This window comes from Antechinus flavipes, chromosome 1 (genome assembly GCF_016432865.1).
Source record: "Antechinus flavipes isolate AdamAnt ecotype Samford, QLD, Australia chromosome 1, AdamAnt_v2, whole genome shotgun sequence".
NCBI classification, from domain to species: domain Eukaryota; kingdom Metazoa; phylum Chordata; class Mammalia; order Dasyuromorphia; family Dasyuridae; genus Antechinus; species Antechinus flavipes.
The window spans coordinates 150,167,915-150,188,507 of NC_067398.1; the positions used below are offsets into that span (position 1 = coordinate 150,167,915).

Sequence of the window (20,593 nt, forward strand, 5' to 3'; positions counted from 1 at the left end):
GACCAAAGGTATATCACACTATCCACTATTCCCTACTTACATTCTAAGTAGGTTTATTTGAGCTAGAAAGAAAGATGCCTTCAAGATAGAAATATATTAATAGAACTCTTCATTAAAAAAGAAAAGTATTACTGAAAACTATATTTAAAAGATGGCTTCTAGAAATAAATTTTTAAAGAAAACTAAACACCTGCAAGCATATAATCTAGGAGCTTGACATATATAGTAGGTATTTCATATTTAATTGATGTAATGCTATATCTTATGAATCCTTTACCTATCATTAAGCCTTCATTGATTCTCCTCCTTCTCCTTTTTGATTTCCCTTCTGCTATACTTATTTGAGTACAGGTTGTGAACCGCAGTAGAAAGTAAGCTTTCTGAGGTCAGGGACTTTTTAATTTTTGTTAGTTTGTTTTAAATATCTATAGCAAAATATATATGGTAGATTTTTAATAAATGCTTGTTGACTTGCATGGAAATTTAAAGAATTAAGTTGCTTGTTTATATCAATATACAGTCAAGTATTAGATTTTAATCCAGGTGTCTTCAGATCAAAGGTATATCACACTATCCACTATTCCCTACTTACATTCTAAGTAGGTTTATTCGAGCTAGAAAGAAAGATGCCTTCAAAATAGAAATACATTAATAGAACTCTTCATTAAAAAAGAAAAGTATTGCTGAAAACTATATTTAAAAGATGGCTTCTAGAAACAAATTTTTAAAGAAAACTAAACACCTGCATGCATATAATCTAGGAGCTTGACATGTATAGCAGGTATTTCATATTTAATTGATGTAATGCTATATCTTATGAATCCTTTACCTATCAACTAATTCTAGGTCTGAATATTATTTGTGATGACAGTATTCCTTTATAATTCTTCTCATTTCTGTTATCCTAAAGATTAGAAATCTTCCAAGTAATATAGACAGCTTCAGAACTCTAGACAAGCTCAGCACCATATAGTAGGGATTTTCTCCTCTACAATATCCTTCTCTATTTATTCCCAACAAATGAGAAAAAAAAAAAAAAAACCTTAATATTTCTTGACTTTGCCTGTTCTTTTGCTTCCCTCTATATAACAATAGAAAGAATTTAATCTCCCACTTTAACTATGTGTCTTCAAAAGCACTCCCAATAATCAGAAGTGCAAAATGAAGTACAAGTTTTCTGTCATTAACAATGCATTGATTTGTTTTGCTTTATTATATTTGTCAGGGAGCCGAGTGAGTGGGTAATGCTAGAGATGCTAACATTTAAATATACATATAGAAGGAAACAAAAAGAAGTTTAGAAAAGGGTACATAGAGAGCAATTATTTTAAATTTAGTGTATTTTTTAAATCCGTACATAACAAAGTTTATATAAATTCCTTTTTTGTTGCTTATTATATAGTAAATCTTTAAATAATTAAGAAAGTGATTTAAAAAGTATATTAAAATTTTTTTTAAAGTACATTAAAAAAATCTAATTATTTCAGGTAAATACCTTTCCTTTTATAAAAAGGAATAAAACATCCCTCGTCTCTCTAGCTTTTTACATTTATCTCAAACATGAAGTGAACTAAAATTTATTTTAATTTTAATATGGACAGTATTATTTATAGAACCAAGTCCTCATTTACCTTAGCAAAGGATTTTATAACCCATAAATTTGGCTAAGATAAAAACTACTTTCAATTAAAGAAAATAATTCCATTCTATTTAATACAAAATTTATATCAAACAAAAAAAGGCCATGTAAAATTTAAGGGGTAAATAAGGATTTCAAATTACATTAATTTGGGGTGTCTTGTATTAATAAACTGTTTTAACTTCTAAATTAAATGAAGTTGTTACAAAGTAACTAAAGAACTTACCTCTTCTTTTCCTAGTGTAATCAGACTTTCTGGATTCAATGGGATTACTAAGGAGAAAAAAATACAAAAAAATTACATGTATTATTATCTTATTTGATTCCAGTATATTTCTTAGAAAAGTTAAATTTAGTTTATGAACTAAAATGGCACTTTTCCTATCCAGACAATTCTGACATAGAAAAATTCACTCTTTAATTCTGCATTCTAATACACTTAAAATTATTTTATCTGATGAATTATTTTAAACAATTATTCAAATTATACAATGCTATTATAACAAGTTCTGTGATTTATAGAACCCAACTGCATAAGAATCTCTTTACATGTTTTGTGAGCACTCTATTCAATTGAACATTAACTATTCAGAATGTACAAGCTACTATGCTAAAAGTACTGGGGGATACAAAGACAATAGACAGGAGATAGCCAGGAAGAAAGTTGTGGCACAGAAGCCAAGAGAACAGAGAATATACAGAAGGAAAGGATGATCAACAGCTACAGGGATGTCAAAAGAAAAAGAAGTCTGAGAAAAGATCACTATACTGAAGAGTTGAGATGGTTCATAACCTTAGAAAAAGCAGTTTTAGTCATGTGATGAGGCTAAAAGTCAACTTGCCCAGAGAAGTGAATGAGTGAAGATGAAATGACTTTCTAGGAAATTGGCATTTAAGGAGAGAGAGGTAAGAGGTAATAGATATGTTTTTAAGAACAGGGAAGGAAAATGTGGATAGAGAGAGACTGAAGATGAGAAAGATAAAAAGACTGATGAGATAAGATCCCTGAAGAGAAAAGACAAAATCATAAGCACAAGGAGAGGGTTTGGTCTTGGTGAGAAGTGCTGTGGTAATGCTTCTTTCCTTGACTAGAATGGGTAATGATAAAGGGTTCTGAGATATGGAATAGGTAAGATAGGTAATACTTCTAACAAATGGACTCAATTTTCTAAGTAAGAAATGAGGAAATCTATTAAAGGAAGCAAGGTTGGAATAGGAGTGGATCCTATAAAAAATCTGAGAAAAATGATAAAGATTTGGAAAGCTTCTTGTAAAGTATGAGACAAAGAGGGAGGATTAAAAGGACTGCCTGTATAATACTGAAGACCCAAATGGCATAAAATAATGTGAATTTTCAATGGACCTAGTATCACAGTTTTATAACTTCCCTCATCTGTAATCAGAATATCATTTTAAAAAAAAGTTTACAATGCAGAAGGATGTATAGAGATTGTGGGAGATCCTAATATAACATTTAAACAACTCCACATTATGCATACAACTAAAAAGACTACTGGAAATTTTATCTATAGTAGTACAAAGTTTGGCAAGCTCACCCAGAAAATTGGAGCACTAAATATTAAGTTTGGGAGGGTCTGATGCTACTTTATTTTTTTAAATTATAGCTTTTTTTTTTTTTTTAACAAAACATATGCATGGGTATTTTTTCAACACTGACCCTTGCAAAACCTTCTGTTCCAACTTTTCCCCTTTTTCCCCCAACCCCCTCCTCCAATACATGTTAAATATGTTAAAGTATATATCAAATCCAAAATATGTATATATAGTTATACAGTTATCTTGCTGCACAAGAAAAATTGGATCTAGAAAGAAAAAAAAAAAAAAACCTAAGAAGGAAAACAAAAATGCAAGCAAACAATAACAGAAAGAGTGGAAATACTATGTTGTGGTTCACACTCATTTCCCATAGTTCTCTCTCTGGGTGTAACTTATTCTCTTTATTAGTGAACAATTGGAATTGATTTGAATTATTCATTGTTAAAGAAAACCACATTCATCAGAATTGATCATCGTATAATCTTGTTGCCGTGTATAATGATCTCACGGTTTTGCTTATTTCACTACCATCAATTCATGTCTCTCCAAGGTGCTCTGAAATCATCCTGCTGGTCATTGCTTACAGAACAATAATATTCCATAACATTCATATACCATTCTCCAATCGATGGGCATCCATTCAATTTCCAGTTTCTAGCCACTACAAAAATGGTTGCCACAAACATTTTTGCACATGTGGGTTCCTTTCCCTTCTTTAAGATCTCTTTGGGATATAAGCCTAGTAGAAACACTGCTAGATCAAAGAGTAGGTACAGTTTGATAACTTTTTGAGCATAGTTCCAAATTGCTCTCTAGAATGGTTGGATTCAATCACAATTCCACCAACAATGTATCAGTGTCCCAGTTTTCTCACATCTCCTCCAACATTCATCATTATCTTTTCCTGTCATCTTAATCTGAGAGCTGTGTAGCGGTATCTCAGAATTGTCTTGAATTTGCATTTCTCTGATCAATAATCATTTGGATCACCTTTTCATATGACTAGAAATAGTTTCAATTTCTTCATCTGAAAATCATCTTTTCATATTCTTTGACCATTTATTGGAGAATGGCTTGATTTCTTATAAATTTGAGTCAATTCTCTATATATTTTGGAAATGGGGCCTTTATAGAACCTTTGAATCTTAAAATGTTTTCCCCGTTTACTGCTTCTCTTCTAATCTTGTCTGCATTAGTTTTGTTTCTAGAAAAACTTTAATATAATCAAAATTTTTCTATTTTATGATGAATAATGATCTCTAGTTCTTCTTTGGTAACAAATTCCTTCCTCCTCCACAAGTCTAATGAGAGGTAAACTATACTATGTTCTTCTAATTTATAATCACATTCTTTCTGTTTAGATCAAGAATTCACTTTGATCTTATCTTGGTATACAGTTTTAAGTGTGAGTCAATGCCTAGTTTCTGCCACATTAGTTTCCAATTTTCCCAGCAGTTTTTGTCAGATAGTGAGTTCTTATCCCAAAAGCTGGGGTCTTTGGGTTGTCAAACACTAGATTGCTATAGTTATTGACTATTTTGTCCTATGAACCTAATCTATTCCACTGATCAACTAGTTTATTTCTTAGCCAGTACCATATGGTTTTGATGACCTCTGCTTTATAATATAGTCTTAGATTTGGTACAGCTAGGCCACCTTCATTTGATTTTTCATTAGTTCCCTTGAAATTCTTGACCTTTTGTTCTTCCAGATGAATTTTGTTATTTTTTCTAGGTCAGTAAAATAGTTTTTTGGGAGTTAATTGGTATAGCACTAAATAAATGATTAATTTAGGTAGTATGTCATCTTTATTATATTCACTCAACCTATCCAGGAGCACTTACTATTTTTCCAGTTGTTTAGATCTGACTTTATTTGTGGGGAAAGTGTTTTGCAGTTTTGCTCATATAGTTCCTGACTTTCTCTTGGCAGATAGATTCCCAAATATTTTATACTATCAGCAATTATTTTAAATGGAATTTCTCTTTGTATCTCTTGCTATTGGATTTTGTTAGTGCTGTATAAAAATACTGATTTATGAGGATTTTGTATCCTGCAACTTTGTTATAAAGTTGTGGATTATTTCTAATAGCTTTTTAGTAGATTCTCTGGGGTTCTCTAAGTATACTATCATCTCATTTGCAAAGAGTGATAATTTGGCTTCTTCATTACCTACTCCAATTCCTTTAATCTTTTTTCATCTTTTATTGCCAAAGCCAGCATTTCTAATACAATGTTGAATAGTAGGTGATAGTGGGCAACCTTCTTTCACTCCTGATCTTATTATTGGGAATGGTTCCAGTTTATCCCCCTTACATATGATGCTTACTGATCGTTTTAATTAAGATGCTACTATTTTAAGGAAAAGTCCACTTATTCCTATACTCTCTAGTGTTTTTAATAGGAATGGGTGTTGGATTTTAGCAAATGCTTTTTCTGCATCTATTGAGATGATCATATGATTTTTGTTAATTTGGTTACTGATATAGTCAATTATGCTAATAGTTTTCCTAATATTGAACCAGCCCTGCATTCCTGGTATAAATCCTACTTGGTCATGATACATTATTCTGGGGGAATTTTCTGTAATCTTTTTGCTAATATTTTATTTAAGATTTTTGCATCAATATTCATTAGGGAGATTGGTCTATAATTTTCTTTCTCTGTTTTCTACTTGATTTAGGTATTAGTACCACGTCTGTCATAAAAGGAATTTAGTAGGACTTTTTCATTCCCTATTTTTTCAACTAGTTTATTTATATAGCATTGGGGTTAATTGTTCTTTAAATGTTTGATAGAATTCACATGTAAATCCTTGTGATCCTGGGGATTTTTTCCTTTTTTATGGAGGGGATTTTTTCTTAAGGAGTTGATTAATAGTTTATTCTATTTCTTTTTTCTGAAATGGGACTATTTAAGCAATTTACTTCCTCTGCTAATCTGGGCAAGCTATATTTTTGTAGGTATTATCCATTTCACTTAGCTTATCAAATTTATTGGCATTAAGTTGGGCAAAGTAACTCCTGATTATTGCTCTAATTTCCTCTTCATTAATGGAAAGTTCTCCCTTTTTCATTTTTAAGACGTACAATTTGAATTTCCTCTTTCCTTTTTCTAATCAAATTTACCAAAGGTTTATCTATTTTGTTGGTTTTTTTCACAAAACCAACTCAGTTTTTTTAATTCAATAGTTGTTTTTTTTTTACTTTCAATTTTATTAATCTCTCCTTTTATTTTTAGAATTTCAAGTTTAATATTTGATTGGAGGGGTTTAATTTGCTCTAATTCTAGGTTTTTTTAGTTGCAAGCCCAATTCATTGATCTTCTCTTTATTTTATGCAAGTAAGTCTCTAGAGATATAAAATTTCCCCTTATTACCACTTTGGCTACATCCCACAAATTTTGGTATGTTCTCTCATTATAATCATTCTCTTGGATGAAATTTTTGTTTCTATGATTTGCTGTTTTAGCCATTCATTCTTTAGGATGAGTTTAGTTTCCAATTACCTTTTGATCCATTTTCCCCTGGCTTTTTATTGAATGTAGTTTTTATTGCATCATGATCTGAAAAGAATGCATTTACTACTTCTGTCTTTCTGCAATAAATTCTGAGGTCTTTATGTCCTAATATATGGTCAATTTTTGTATAGGTTCCATGAACTGCTGAGAAGAAAGTGTACTCCTTTCTGTCTCCATTCAGTTTTCTTCAAAGATCTATCATACTTAACTGTTCTAGTATTCTTTTTACCTCGTTAACTTCTTTCATATTTATTTTGTGATTTATCTAGTTCTGAGAGTGCAAGGTTGAGATCTCCCACTATTATAGTTTTGCTGTCTATTTCTTCTTGCAGTTCTCTTAACTTCTCTTTTAGGAATTTACATGCTATACCACTTAGTGCATATATGTTTAGTATTGATATTGCTTCATTATCTATGCTACCTTTTAGCAAGATAGTTTCCTTCCTTATTTCTTTTAATTAGGTAAATTTTTGTTTTTGCTTGATCTGAGATCAGGATGGCTACCCCTGCTTTTTTTTCTTCACCTGAAGCATAATAGATTCTGCTCCAGCTTTTTACCTTTACTCTGTATCACCCTCCTTTAAATGTGTTTCCAGTAAAAAACATAGGATTCTGGCTTTTAATCCAGTCGGCTATCCACCTCTGCTTTGTGAGAGAGTTCACTCCATTCACATTTATGGTTAAAACTACTAATTCTGTATTTCCTGCTATCTTATTATCCCCAGATTCTACTTTTCTCTTTCCTTCCCCCCCCTTATCCCCCTCCCCAGTATTTAATTTATGGGTACCACTTGCCTCAAGCAGCCCTCCCCCTTAGAGCTCCTCCCCCTTTCTTATACCTTTTCCCTACTACTTCTGTATTCCTTTCTATTTACCCTACCCCTTCCCTTTTTGCTTTTCCCCTCCTACTTTTCAATAAGGTAAGAGAAGTTTCTCGGTAAAACAAATATGTCTAATAGTTTCTCTTTGAGCCAAGTCTGATGAGAGTAAGGTTCACACAATGTTCATCCCCTTCCCTCCTTTCCCTCAGATACAATAGGTTTCCTTGCCTCTTTGTGGGATGTGATTTCCCTCTTTTTACCTCCACTTTTCCCTTTTTCTGGTACAATCCTCTTTCCACCTCTAGTTCCTTTTTTATATTATAATAGTAAAATCAAATTATGCATGCACTCTCTATGTATACCCATAACAGAAATACAGTTCCAAGAGTTCTTTTTACCTTTTTATGCTTCTCGAGTCCTATATTTGGATGTCAAATTTTTTGTTTAGTTCTAGTTTTTTTCATCAGAAATAAATGGAATTCACCTGTTGCATTGAATGCCCATCTTCTTCCCTGGAAGAAAATGCTCAGTTTAATGGAGTAGTTTATTCTTGGCTGCATTCCAAGTTCCTTTGCCTTTTGGAATATCAGATTCCAGGCCCTTCAATCCTTTTAAGGTGGAAGCTGCTAGATCCTGAGTATTCCTTATTGTGGCTCCTCAGTATTTGAATTGAAGGTGTTCAATGAATTCTTTCAATGGCTATTTTACCTTCTGATTTTTATGACATCTGGGCAGTTCTCTTTGATGATTTCCTGAAAAATAGTGCCTAAGTTCTTTTTTTCATTATGATTTTCAGGGAGTCCAATAATCCTTAGATTATCTCTCCTAGAGCTATTTTCCAGGTCTGTTGTTTTCCCAAGTAGATATTTAACATTTTTTTCTATTTTTTCATTTTTTTGGTTTTGCTTGATTTTTGATGTCTCAACCAATTGTTCGTTTCCATTTATTCAGTTCTGATTTTTAATGAACTGTTTATTTTTTTTTTACTTCTTTTTGTATTTGTCCAATTGAGTTTTCAAATGATTTGTTTTGTTCTATGGAATTTTCCATTTCACAAAATTTTTTTAATAAGTTATTTTCTTTTTCCAGTTCACAAATTCTGTTTTCCTGGGAGTTCTTTAACTTTTCCAGTTCACATATTCTGTTTTTCAGAGAGTTTTCTTTTTCCAATCTATCTTTTTAATGAGTTATATGCTTTTTCCAAATCCTCTTGCAAAGTTTTCCTTTCCTTTCCCCATTTTTCTTCTAGCTCTCTTTTAAGATCCTTTTTAATATCTTCCAGAAGAGCCTTGTGTGTGGGGGACCAGATCATATCCATCTCTGGATCTAGAGACAAACTGTCTTTAGTCTCCTCAGAGTTTGAAATCTGTTGTTCTCTTTCACTATAGAAGCTATCTATAAACAAGCTGTTAAAGAGTTTGCTTTGCCTTTTTACTTTTTTTTAAAAAGTTGGGATCTGCTTTTAGGGCATGGAAGTTCTAAGCTTCCTCTACAGACACTCAGAAGTGGCCACAGCTGCGCTGGAATCACTCAGAGTCACTTTTGGTGCTGGATGGGTGTGACCAGGTCCAGTGAGATTCCAGCGCTTTGGGGTACACTTTTTACCTTTTATGTTTGTGTTGGATGTTTTATAATTTCTCTGCTGATCTACTGGCTTGCAACCAGGGCAGAGTAGCCAACACTGTGGTAGAATCCTTCCTGTAGATTCTCCACCAGGGAGACAGCTCCCCACCCCCAGTCTGCTCAGTATGCACTGGTCTCCATACTCTGACTCCTTGCCTGCACCTAGCCTCCTCCTGTGCACATGCCCAATCAAAACAGATTTTTTTCTGGTGATCTTCGAAATTATCTTCTTTTGGTAATTTGCTGCACTCCCAATATTCATGGATTCTATCAGTCAAGCACTATTTCAGAGGCTAGATTTTGTCAGTGTGAGGGTAGTAGAAGAGCTCAAAAAAAATTACATGTCCTCTCCACCATCTTGGCTCCACCCCAACTAATGCTACTTTAAAAAGAGGATAGAAAAAGAGATTGGAGCTGTAATTTTACTGCTATAGGTAACTCCTAGGTGAAAAACTCTTACCAATTCAAGTCAGCACTTCCTCTATAATTTAGTGGTAGAAAAAGTTGCCTAGAACACAGAGAATAAAGTCAGAATATGTAAGAGGTGTGTCTTGAAAGAAGGCCTTTCTACTTATAAGGCTAGCTCTCTATCCAAAAGACATTTTTTTTCTCAGTGTCATAAAATTTTAGCTTCACTCTACAAAGTCACCATAACCCCAGAAACAAGAGTTCACTGAAATAGTTTTTAACTATTTAATTTGTTAATTTCAATTACATACAAAGAAAAATTTTTAACATTTTAAAAAAAATTTTGAGTTCCATTTTCTTTCCTTCTATTTCCCTTCTTAAGGCAAGAAATTTGATATATATATCGCACGTGTACCATCATGCAAAACATTTCCATATTGCAAAAGAAAAATGCAGACTAAAAATCCCTAATAATAATTAAAATTTCAAAATATACTTCAATCTGCATTCAGATTCCATCATTTTTTTTTTCTCCTCTGGAAGGGGATAGCGCTTTTCATTATATGTTCTTCAGAACTGTCTTAGATCACTGAATTCAAGAAGTCATTTACAAATGCTCACCACACAATATTGGTTATTGTATACAAAGTTCTTTTGCTCATTTCTCTTTTCATCAGTTAATGTTAAGTCTTTTCAGGCTTTTCTGAAGCCATCCTGCTCAACATTTTTTACAGCACATTAGTATTCCATCACAATCATACCACAACTCTTTTAGCCATTCTCCAATTGATGGGCATTCCTTTAATTTCCAATCCTTTGCCACCACAAAATGAGCTGATATAACTGTAAGTCCTTCTCTTCTCTTTAGGGGGTTATGGACTCAATAGTTATATTGCTGGTCAAAGGGTATACATAGTTTTATAGTCCTTTGGGCAGAGTTCCAAATTGCTGTTCAGAATGGTTGGATCAGTATGAAATAGATCTATAGTGAAAGGATCCATTGTACTCCAACTAGTATTTGGGTAGTATTTTTCTTTCTATTGAGAGGGCCTCAACTGTATGAAAAATAATGAGTTGTAAAAGTAATACTCCTGACTTATGAGTTTGTCTAAATTTTGCCTGATAACATTTTTAAGATGAAGTAGTTAATGGGCAAGAGATGTCTTTTTATATCTTAGAATATTTTAATGAGGAAGAAACCAAGAAACTAAAGGTATTTTCACACAAATTCAAAGTATAATGGCCTAAATTCCCAGGGAATGGGAATTTCCAAACTTCAGGAGCTCTCAACAAGAGAGCACCTTCCTCATTACAGGAAAAGAATTCATATCAATAGGAACTATTTAGAAGTAAAATCTCGAAAGATTTCATGCCCAAAATAAAAATATGCATGGGGCAGGGTCTTTGTATGGCTGCTGGATTGTGTTCTTGGGTAGACTTTCCAAATGGGGCAATTACTGGCCGGATTTGGGGTTTTGACAGAGTTACTTTTGGAATTTGTGATCTGAATTTCTAACCTGTCAGGATGGTCATTATGAAGGAAACTGGCAAATTCACAGGTAGATTGGCAAATCTACTGAGGGAGAATGCCAAAGTAGAAACAACTATAGAAGTTGTCGCCAAAATAAGTTGCCAAAAATAACAAAAACAAAATAGCAGGACAAAAAGGATTTATAATATAAATTGTTTTTGAATTTAAACTCTAAACTCACTGTGCTTTGATAGTGTCATGCACTTAGTAGGCATTAAATGAATGTTAGATTGGAAAAAATCAAAGTCAAGCCTTAATTATTCATGACAATAAAAGGAAAACAGGTTAGAAGAATATTTAAAAATCTCATTTTAACAGACTAGAAGTTTCACAAGAACTTTCTTCAATATATAATAATCATGACACCCCCTCCTTTGCTGTCCTAATATGTACATTCTCCTTTTTTGCTACATCTAAACATCAGTTTGTTTAATATAAGATTTTAAAGTTTCACATCATTACTGCTGTTCTTAGATTGTGAACTCTCAGAGGATAGCAAGTTCACTCTATTAAATTTTGTTTATTTTATTAAACTATCATTACTCTATTAATCTTATTGTGTAAATAAATGAATGAAAAACATTTATGCAAAACCCTGAAAAGTACAATGGAGTTACAAACAGAAAAGTGGATTTGGTTCCTGTTCTTACATCCTAAGGGGGAAACACTACATATCAGCAATAAGTTAAATAGAAATATTCCAGAGTTCTTAGGATGTTTAAAAGAGATAGTAAACCCTCTATGCCATTTCTAATGGCAAAAACATGTTTCTAATGCTGAGATATTTGATGGTATCAAGGGCTTTCTTTTGTAGATCTTTAGTAACTATTGTTCCTGAGGAGGTTCTGTGGATTCTAACATCTGCAGATACAGACGATAGGTCTTTTCTCCATGGGGGATGTTTCTCAGTTTGATTGCTTTGAAGGCTGGGCTAGAAGTAGAACTTATGGTTGGGATGAAAAGTATGATGTCCTTTTTCTCAAGATTCCTTAGCTTATTTTTCACATGGGTAAAAGCTAGTCATTGACTGGGTTGCTGACAAGGAACACAATTTCACAGTGACTGCTCAATAATGTTGGAGAACCTGGACTAGAAGCACGGCAAATAGCCTGGGGAGCATATAACTGTACCTAGGCCTCTTAAACTTTGCAAAATATATAGCCTATGAGCAGCAAACCATGTATGTGTCCCTATACCAGTCCTGGTTTGCACAAAACCAAAGTAAGTATAATTAGTATTATTTTTCTATGTGTACTTAAAAATCTTCTGATTTATTTTGAAGGAGCTATAACTTTAAAGATAAAGGTATTGCCTTCTAGCAGTGCAGATAACAATCTATACATGTTTTCTCATTTATATCCTCCCATAAATGCAAAAAAAGAGAGTCTTCCTAAGTTTGCCGAGGGGCCCCCTTCTGGATCTCTTGACATAGCATAGATAAAAATGCAGCTGTCCAATTGCTACTAATTTTGTCACTTAAGCAACCCATCTTTTCTGGTCACACATCTCTCTACTGCCATCTTTTTGTGCTGCTGCATCCCCAGAATTCTTCATTGTTAATATGTTGTAGAACCATGTGTCTCTCTCCATTGAGAGACAATTCCACAATTCTGTGTATTCCACAATTCTGCCATAGAGCATAAACAAAAGAATACTGATAGTAAAAATATAGGTCTTTTCTCAGGAAGTAAGTTAGAATCATTAAAACAGCATCGTATAAAATCCCAAAGACTCTTTTTCCTATTCAATAGGCCCTATTCCTATTCAATAGTTATCATTGTACATCTAAAAAGGATGTCCAAAATATGTATTGATGGGCCAATTGTACAGACTGCCCAATCAAATACTTACATAGTGGGTAAAAGACATTCTTTATCTATTATCCCCTGTGGATAGTTAAGCTGAATTATTTTGAGAATGGATCTCATTTAAGAGGCTTTATAATGCTCTGGTGCTTTATGCATAATATCATTTAAAACAGTTATCTGGAGGACTTCATCATTTATAAGACAATTCTTCTATTTAAAGTCTGTGCTAGACATCCTCCAAGAAACATCTCCATATTTAATGTTTTGCTTGATATTATCAAAGAGTTTAACAAAGCTATCTCTACTGATATACCTTTCAAGGAATTTTGTACAATTTTGACATTTGCAGGGGAGATAACTTACAGTAAGAAGATGGCAATTTGCTTATCAAATAAAATGCTTTTTTATAGTCAAAAAGCAATAAGCACAATGAGATTGTAGTAGGCAACTTTTTCTCAACTACAAAGATGTAATCTGTTGTAGAATAAGTTTTTTGAAAGCCTATTTATTCTTTCTTTTATAATAATCAATTCCCTCCTTGCTTATAAAGAATACTCAAGGTAAAAGCAACCATATAGATTAATAGTTGAAACCTTTTTGGTTGCTTTTTTGTTGCAGCAATAGTCTTGAGATTTTTTTCCCCCAAGTATTTGGAATTCTAATCTCTTTCAGATGGATGTTCAATTCTTCTTTATCTTTAACTAGCACAGACCCTAAATCTTGATTGTCCTCCCATTTTTGTTCTATAATACTAGTTTCTACTTCATCATTCAGCAAATCAGAGATTGTAATGGTAGAATCTAAGTATAGTAACTCTGCTATCATTAATGAAGAAGTTTGCTACCAAAATCTCAATAGATATTTTCCGATTTTTATTTGCTTATTATCCTTCCAGTTTTGTATTTAGGATGACTGCTTTATCTGGAATCTCACCATTCTTTCAGTAAACTTATTTTGCCCTCTACTGCTTTTTACTATTTTATAAGAGAATACTGCTGAAAATTTTACTCCATCCTCCTCCACAAGGTTTTATAAATGAAAATCACTTCACAAGGAAAACCAGTTGTTTCTTGGCTGAAGTGTTATTTCTAGATTTATTTGTTTTTGTTTTTTTTTTTTGGTCTCACCATTGTGGTAACTAATTTTATTTGGTTACATTTCTTCGATAGATGTGATTACATTGATGTCTGTTCTTTTTCAAGAAGATTTCATTTTGGAGATAATGGTCTTGAGGTCTACAAAATATGAAAAATTTATACTTCAAAAAATAAATTTTCTATTTTAAACTAAATTAATCAATATTGCTTTGTCATAACAGTTCTCTGGAGAGATGAGAAACTATCATCTTCATTGCACTAGAGAATATATTTGGGGCAACAAATTCCAACCCTTCTAAATTAAATCAAGTACAAAGAGAAAAGTTGGAGAATCCCTTCAGGTACAAGATGCTTGACTTTCCTTGTATCTGATGTATCTGTATTGCATGGCTCCATTGGAATATGGGAGTATTAACTTCTTGCCTACTTTGTAAAGCATTGCCTCACCAGATTAATTTATGAAGGAAAACTCATTAGGAATTTCTACAAATCAGAAGCTCTTATTTTAAAGGTTTCTTTGTCCTTGAGAGACTAGAAATTCATACCAATGGCAGCTAACCACTAGAAAATTACAGCCTACAGGACCATTAGGAGTCACTCAGGAAAAGTATGGTCTCAATTCTTACTTTGTATTATAAATTTTTAAAAAGATGAAAAAAATTAGAAGCTCAAAATGAATTCATAATCTATTCAACACTCCATTACTATGAAATACAAAATAGTAATGACTACTATAAAGAAAATACCCTTTTCTGTAATGATGTACATAATCTATTAGTCATGCTACAATTTTAATTATAATTTGAGCTACAATTGAAATATTTAACTTTAGAACTTAAAGGAACTTTAGAAATCAGGAAAATGTGTGGAAAAAAACCCAAAACACTAAGCTTCGTTTATTTCTTTAGTGATTTCTACCTTTTTCCTTTTGGGGTTTAGAGATCTTGTTCCAAAAATGAGATACAAAAAAAAATACCTTGAGCTGTTTCCACTAGAAAATCAGGGGACTAAATTATATGATCTTTGCAATTACTTTCAGTTCTATTTTATGAAGTTACAAGCTCATAGGGAAAATTTTTTTTTTAAAGTAGAAAATCAACTTGATTTTAGATATAGAAAATGATCCATATATATGTATATATACACACACATATATATGCAAATGTGTATACATACACACACACAGATGTTTTAGATCTACATATATTATATTTAGATAAAAGAAGGGGAGAGGGGAGAGATTGAGATGTCTGCCAGTAAGGCATAGAAAGAACAGCAAAGTCACAGAAAGACATTTTCATGAAATGCTACATTATTTTCATGAATACACAGATTTATATGTGTATATACACATATAAACACACACACACACACACACACACACACACACACACACACACACACACATTTTAAAATGGGATATCACCTCTTGGCACTTGCCCATAATCCAAATAAAATAAAGGGCTAGCTATTTTTTCCACAACAACATATTCCTTTTTTGACTAAGGAGTATGTGAATTAAATAATTTTTCTCTTACTCAGTGGGTCCTGGATTATTCTTTATTTAAAATGAAAATAATGGTGCTTTAGCTTAATTTAAAGGAGATCAGTGATGATTTCTAGTAATTCTCTTGTGATCATAAATTTACATACTAGTCCTGTGAACAGATCTGTACTATCATACAATGTGGATATCCTATCCAATGATGCAGATCACAATCCATTTAAGCCTGTTCATCCTATGTGATTTTTGTCCCTAGTTTCCAATAAGTTCATCATAAAGGATTCACTAATACGAAGAGTTCATTTCCCTCATGACAAAGATATCAATGCAGCATATATTATGTCTGTTGGTTATCCATTGCTCTCCCTCATAAGTAGCTGATTTTTTTATCATATCTTTTGATAACACTCTTTATATCACTTCCTTGTAATAATTCCTTTATTGTAATGAAATGCAGCTCATTCATATCCAACATGCATATCTGATATCCCTTGGGTAATTTTCAACTTCAATTTTTCAGTGACTGCCACACAATACTGCTGAAAAATACTGGTGCTAAAAAGATGGTCCTTTGTTTCAGGGGAAGATCTGGGGTCATTGTGGTTGTTGTTCAATCATGTATGCCTCTTCATGATCCCATGATTCCATTTGGGATTTTCTTGGCAAAAGCACTAAAGGAATTGTTCCTTCTCTATTTCCTTCTGGAGTCATTTAAACAATTTAAATTTCCCAAGCCACTCTAGCCTAGTTTTTTCTACTTTTTTAATTATGGGCCCACCTCTCTGCCTATATACAACAGTACGTCTCTAGGATGTTGTGTGTCCGTTGAACTCTACAGATTGCCCATACAATGAACATCATAGGTTGAATAATAGTCAATTTTTAAACACTTAGTTTTTATGAGTGCATAAGGCAAATCCTCTGTAGCATGATTAGAAGTCTTATTTAGGAAATTCCATGATACTCTAGTGCTTAATACAATTGTCACAATGTCACCTGCAAACAGAAGCATCTGAAAGACCTTAACATATCCTTCTATTTGAACTTTATATAGTTAAACATATATGTATTTTATGTCTCATTTTTAAATAGTAATCAGGTTCAAAAGTACACATATCTATTACATGTTACAAGAAAAATACACATACCTGATATCAATCTTATTGAATATAAAAAAGGAATCATGTAAAAAATTCTTACTGTCAGGAGTTCTTTCCAGCCATTGATTATATTCTGCTGTTAGACTCTTTAATCGCATCATTAATAATGTTAGCTACAAAGAGAGTTAAAAAAAAAAAAAAAAAGGCAAAATAAAATTTAGGCTGAAATTTAGAAAAAAGCCATTTCATGAGGATAAATAAAAAGTTATGCAATAAAGTATCATTTATTTTAAATATAGAAATGATACAAAATACCTAGCTTGGAAATAGCCAGTAAAATCACACAAAATAACCCCAAAATAAAATTTTGAATTTAACCACTGTAATCAGCAGGCAATAGTCCACTCATAGAATTGAAACCCAGTGCTGAAAAATGGTATATAAAAATAAAATCAAGAAAGCATGAGAAATGGTAAAATATGACATTCTAAAAGCTAATATCCTGTTGCTATTATCGGTAGATTAAGTTTCTTTATCTATATCATTGAAATAAAATGAAAAATGAAAACTAGAACAAATTTGATTCTTGCCAACATTTTTAAAAAGCCAATTTGCTAGTAAAGTTCTTGGAAACAAACTGGTATTTAAGTACAAGATGTTCTGAAAATAGCAACACATTCCACAACAGTCTGCACCAACAGCTTGGCTTTTGTTTAACTGAAGAATTCCAAATCAGCTATGCTATCAAAGCACTGGCCAACTTCATGTGTTAAAAAGGCACTTTGGGGGGTAAACAATATGCTTAAAATAACTTTTTTTCCTTTCTGTAGTTATAACCTCTCAGTAGTCACAAGACTAGGATGAAGTTGGAAGGGACTTTTGGAATTACCTAAATCTAAATTACTCATTTTACAGAGGAGGAAACTGAGGTACTAAAGGAGTTATGTGACTGAAAAAAATCACATAGGTAGTAAATAGCAGACTAGAGCCAAATTCATAGCATATCACAACATGCTGCCATTCTTCTAAAAAGATCCAGTGTAGCTTTATAAAGCCTTAAATTAAACAGAAAATCAACAGAAAAAGAAAAATGTGAGGGCAGTTAAATGGCTCAATGGAGACAGCACCAGCCCTGAAGTCAGGAGTACCTGAATGCAAATCTGACCTCAGACACTTAACACTTACCAATTGTATGACAATCACCTAACCCCAAATGCCTTGCAAAAAAATAAAACCAAAAACATTAAAATAACCCAATAAAGCTTTCATGTAAAAAGGAAAAATTATCATTCTATGAAAAGATACATGGGAAAGAAGGAAAACATAAAAGAAAAAACATGTAACTGCTGAGACCAGTTACTTTTAAAGGATAAGAAAACTGTTCTCCTATATTTCTCATAAAAGTACCAACACTTCATCTCTGATTATCCTAATGATCAAGCAATCTATAACATTGTGAACTTATTTGTATAAAGCATCTTGAAAGTATTCTTTGGGATATTTCATATTTCTTACAAAAATGAATAAAATCAGATGATATTTAAGGATTGGTTCCCTAAATTTCATAAAAATCATAGATATAAAGCTAGAAGAGGCCTCAAAGACTAATTACTCCAAACTCTTCAACTTAAAATTGAGGAAACTAAGGCCCTGGCATGCTAAAAGACTTGCTCAAGATCACATAATTATTAAGTATTAGAGGTGACATGATTTGAATGCAGGTCCTCTAACTCTAGAGCTATTTCTTTACACTAAACCACATTGCATGATGGAAAACAAGAAAAAAGTGCCAGGTAACTAAAAAACCCTTTTAATAACTAAATTCCAAGAAAGTGTAATCAATTAATAATCTGGAAGCTTTAACTAAAAAATCAGCAAGCAAGTAATTATTTTTATTTATTCATTCATTTATCTGTCTATCTATCTATCTATCTATCTATCTATCTATCTATGTATTTACTATGTGCCAAGCACTAAGGAAACAAACAAAAAGTGAAAATGGCCTTATATTCTAATAGGGAAGGAAACATATATAGATGAACACATATAAGATAAATACAAAGTGGACAGAAAACAGTCCTAGAGAAAATGGCACTTACAGGAAGAGGTAGTCCTTTGAACCATCTTAAAGGAAGCCATAAAGTTGAAGAGTTTGGGGAGAACTATAAAGCATTCAAATATGGGAACCAGCTAATATAAAGGTAAGGAGACAAGGGACAGAGTGTTATGTTCAAGAAACAGAAAGTAGGCCAGTATGGTCAAACCACAGAATGTACAGAAGGGAGTAAAATGTTTAAAAGACTAGAACAAGAAGAGATCAGGCTGTGAAGACCTTTAAATTCCAAATATAGGAATTAACACTTGTCATTATGGAAATGACAGGGAGTAACTTGAATTTATAAAATTGGGAGGAGGGGAAAAGAATAAACAGATTCAGAAAAATAATGACAGACATACGCAACAATGTGGAAGCTTCAACAGGAATGTCCAGGTAAAGAGGAGAATTCAGGTAAAGGCAAGATGTGAAGAAGAAGAGGAACCATGTAAAAAAAAAAAAAAAAAAAAAAAAAGAAATCATAAAATTTGGCAAAGATTGAATATTTGGGATAATGGAGAGAGAGAAGCTGATGATGACACCCAGGATGCAGGACACTTGTAATTTAGTGTTTTGTAAATTTCTGCATATACTGAATCTTACGGGGGGGAAAGGGGAGAAACTTTCCCATCTTTACCTTATGTCTATTCCTAAAGAGGATACATTAATCCGATATATCAGTCTGAATTGTATCAAGGGAAGTTAATTTTGTAGTACCTATATCATAAATATATGAAGTCCAAATAAAAATAAAGTATGCAAACTATTTTATAAACTTTTTAACTACTTCTGCATTTGTAGAATACAATGATAACAGATTCAGAAAAATAATCCTCAAATAGTGCAAGGATCCTGAAAAGTACCTTTAAAAATCCAGGCACTACCACAAATACAAACACCTGATTCAAAAACATCTTGTGCAGATAAATTCTAGTTTTATACATATATTGCCATCCTCCTCACCAGATCATCCAAACCAGCAAAGAAGTTAAACTAGGCCAGGAGTATTATAGACACAATAATCTCTTCTCTTTCAGAGAGATCTTACCAATACTACTTTTCCTTCTTTATCTCAGTCTCTTTTATTGGATAATTAAACATTTTGGCCTAACACATTGGTCTCTCAGTCCTAAGCATGCTTACCTTATATTTCTGTACACACACATATGCAAAATATATATATATAAAATTTAAGGCTGGAAAAGACATTAAAATCATCTTCCTGCACCTTCGTCCACCTCATTTTACAAATGAGGAATCTCAGGCTCAGAAACTTGCCCAGGCACATATAACTACCATGCCAAAGCTCTAAGTTATTATTAATTCTATTAATTAATGAATAATCTCTACAGGAAAAAAGTAAATAAACCCACATTTTATAGGCAAAGTATATAGTACTTAATGTACTACTTTGAAATTGTAAGCACAGATATTAAATAAATTTTTTTTTCAAAAAGCAAATCTTTCTCTGTAAAATGGGTAATATGGAAAACCCTCTAAATTTATTTTCATAAGGACACAACCGTATCTCAAAGATATTCCAGGTAAAGAATCTCTTTTTTCCACCAGTCCCTGCTATGTAGTATTTTCAAAACAGCCAGCATCAACAACTGGAATACCCATTCAATAAACATGCTGAATAAAAGAATTTACTAAATTAATTTGTGAAATACTGTCTATCTATTTTATCTTTTAGCATATGACTTTCTTAAAGCTTTTAAAAAGCTCTTAATTACAAAACAAAATTAGTGTGAGCAGAAATAGAAATCAGTTTCTTCCTTTAAGTATTCCTTTATGCTGATATAAATAAAACATTTTTCCTTTTAAAAGTTAAAAATTTCATCACTGGCTTTAAAGCAATAAAGAAAATAGAAATATCTTTTTTTTTTTT

The 20,593-nt window shown here is 32.3% G+C and overlaps 1 protein-coding gene across 2 annotated transcripts in view; it reads right to left on the reverse strand.

The window, feature by feature from the left end:
- The window catches only part of CENPK (centromere protein K), a 37,447-nt gene that overhangs the window by 10,403 nt on the left and 6,451 nt on the right, over nt 1-20,593 (reverse strand). For both annotated transcript variants that reach the window (XM_051991364.1, XM_051991356.1), the window contains exons 4-5: nt 16,708-16,780; nt 1,866-1,912 (exon numbers count right to left, since the gene is read on the reverse strand). In XM_051991364.1, the coding sequence (XP_051847324.1) occupies nt 1,866-1,912; nt 16,708-16,780 (120 nt within the window). The remainder of the gene's footprint in view (nt 1-1,865; nt 1,913-16,707; nt 16,781-20,593) is intronic.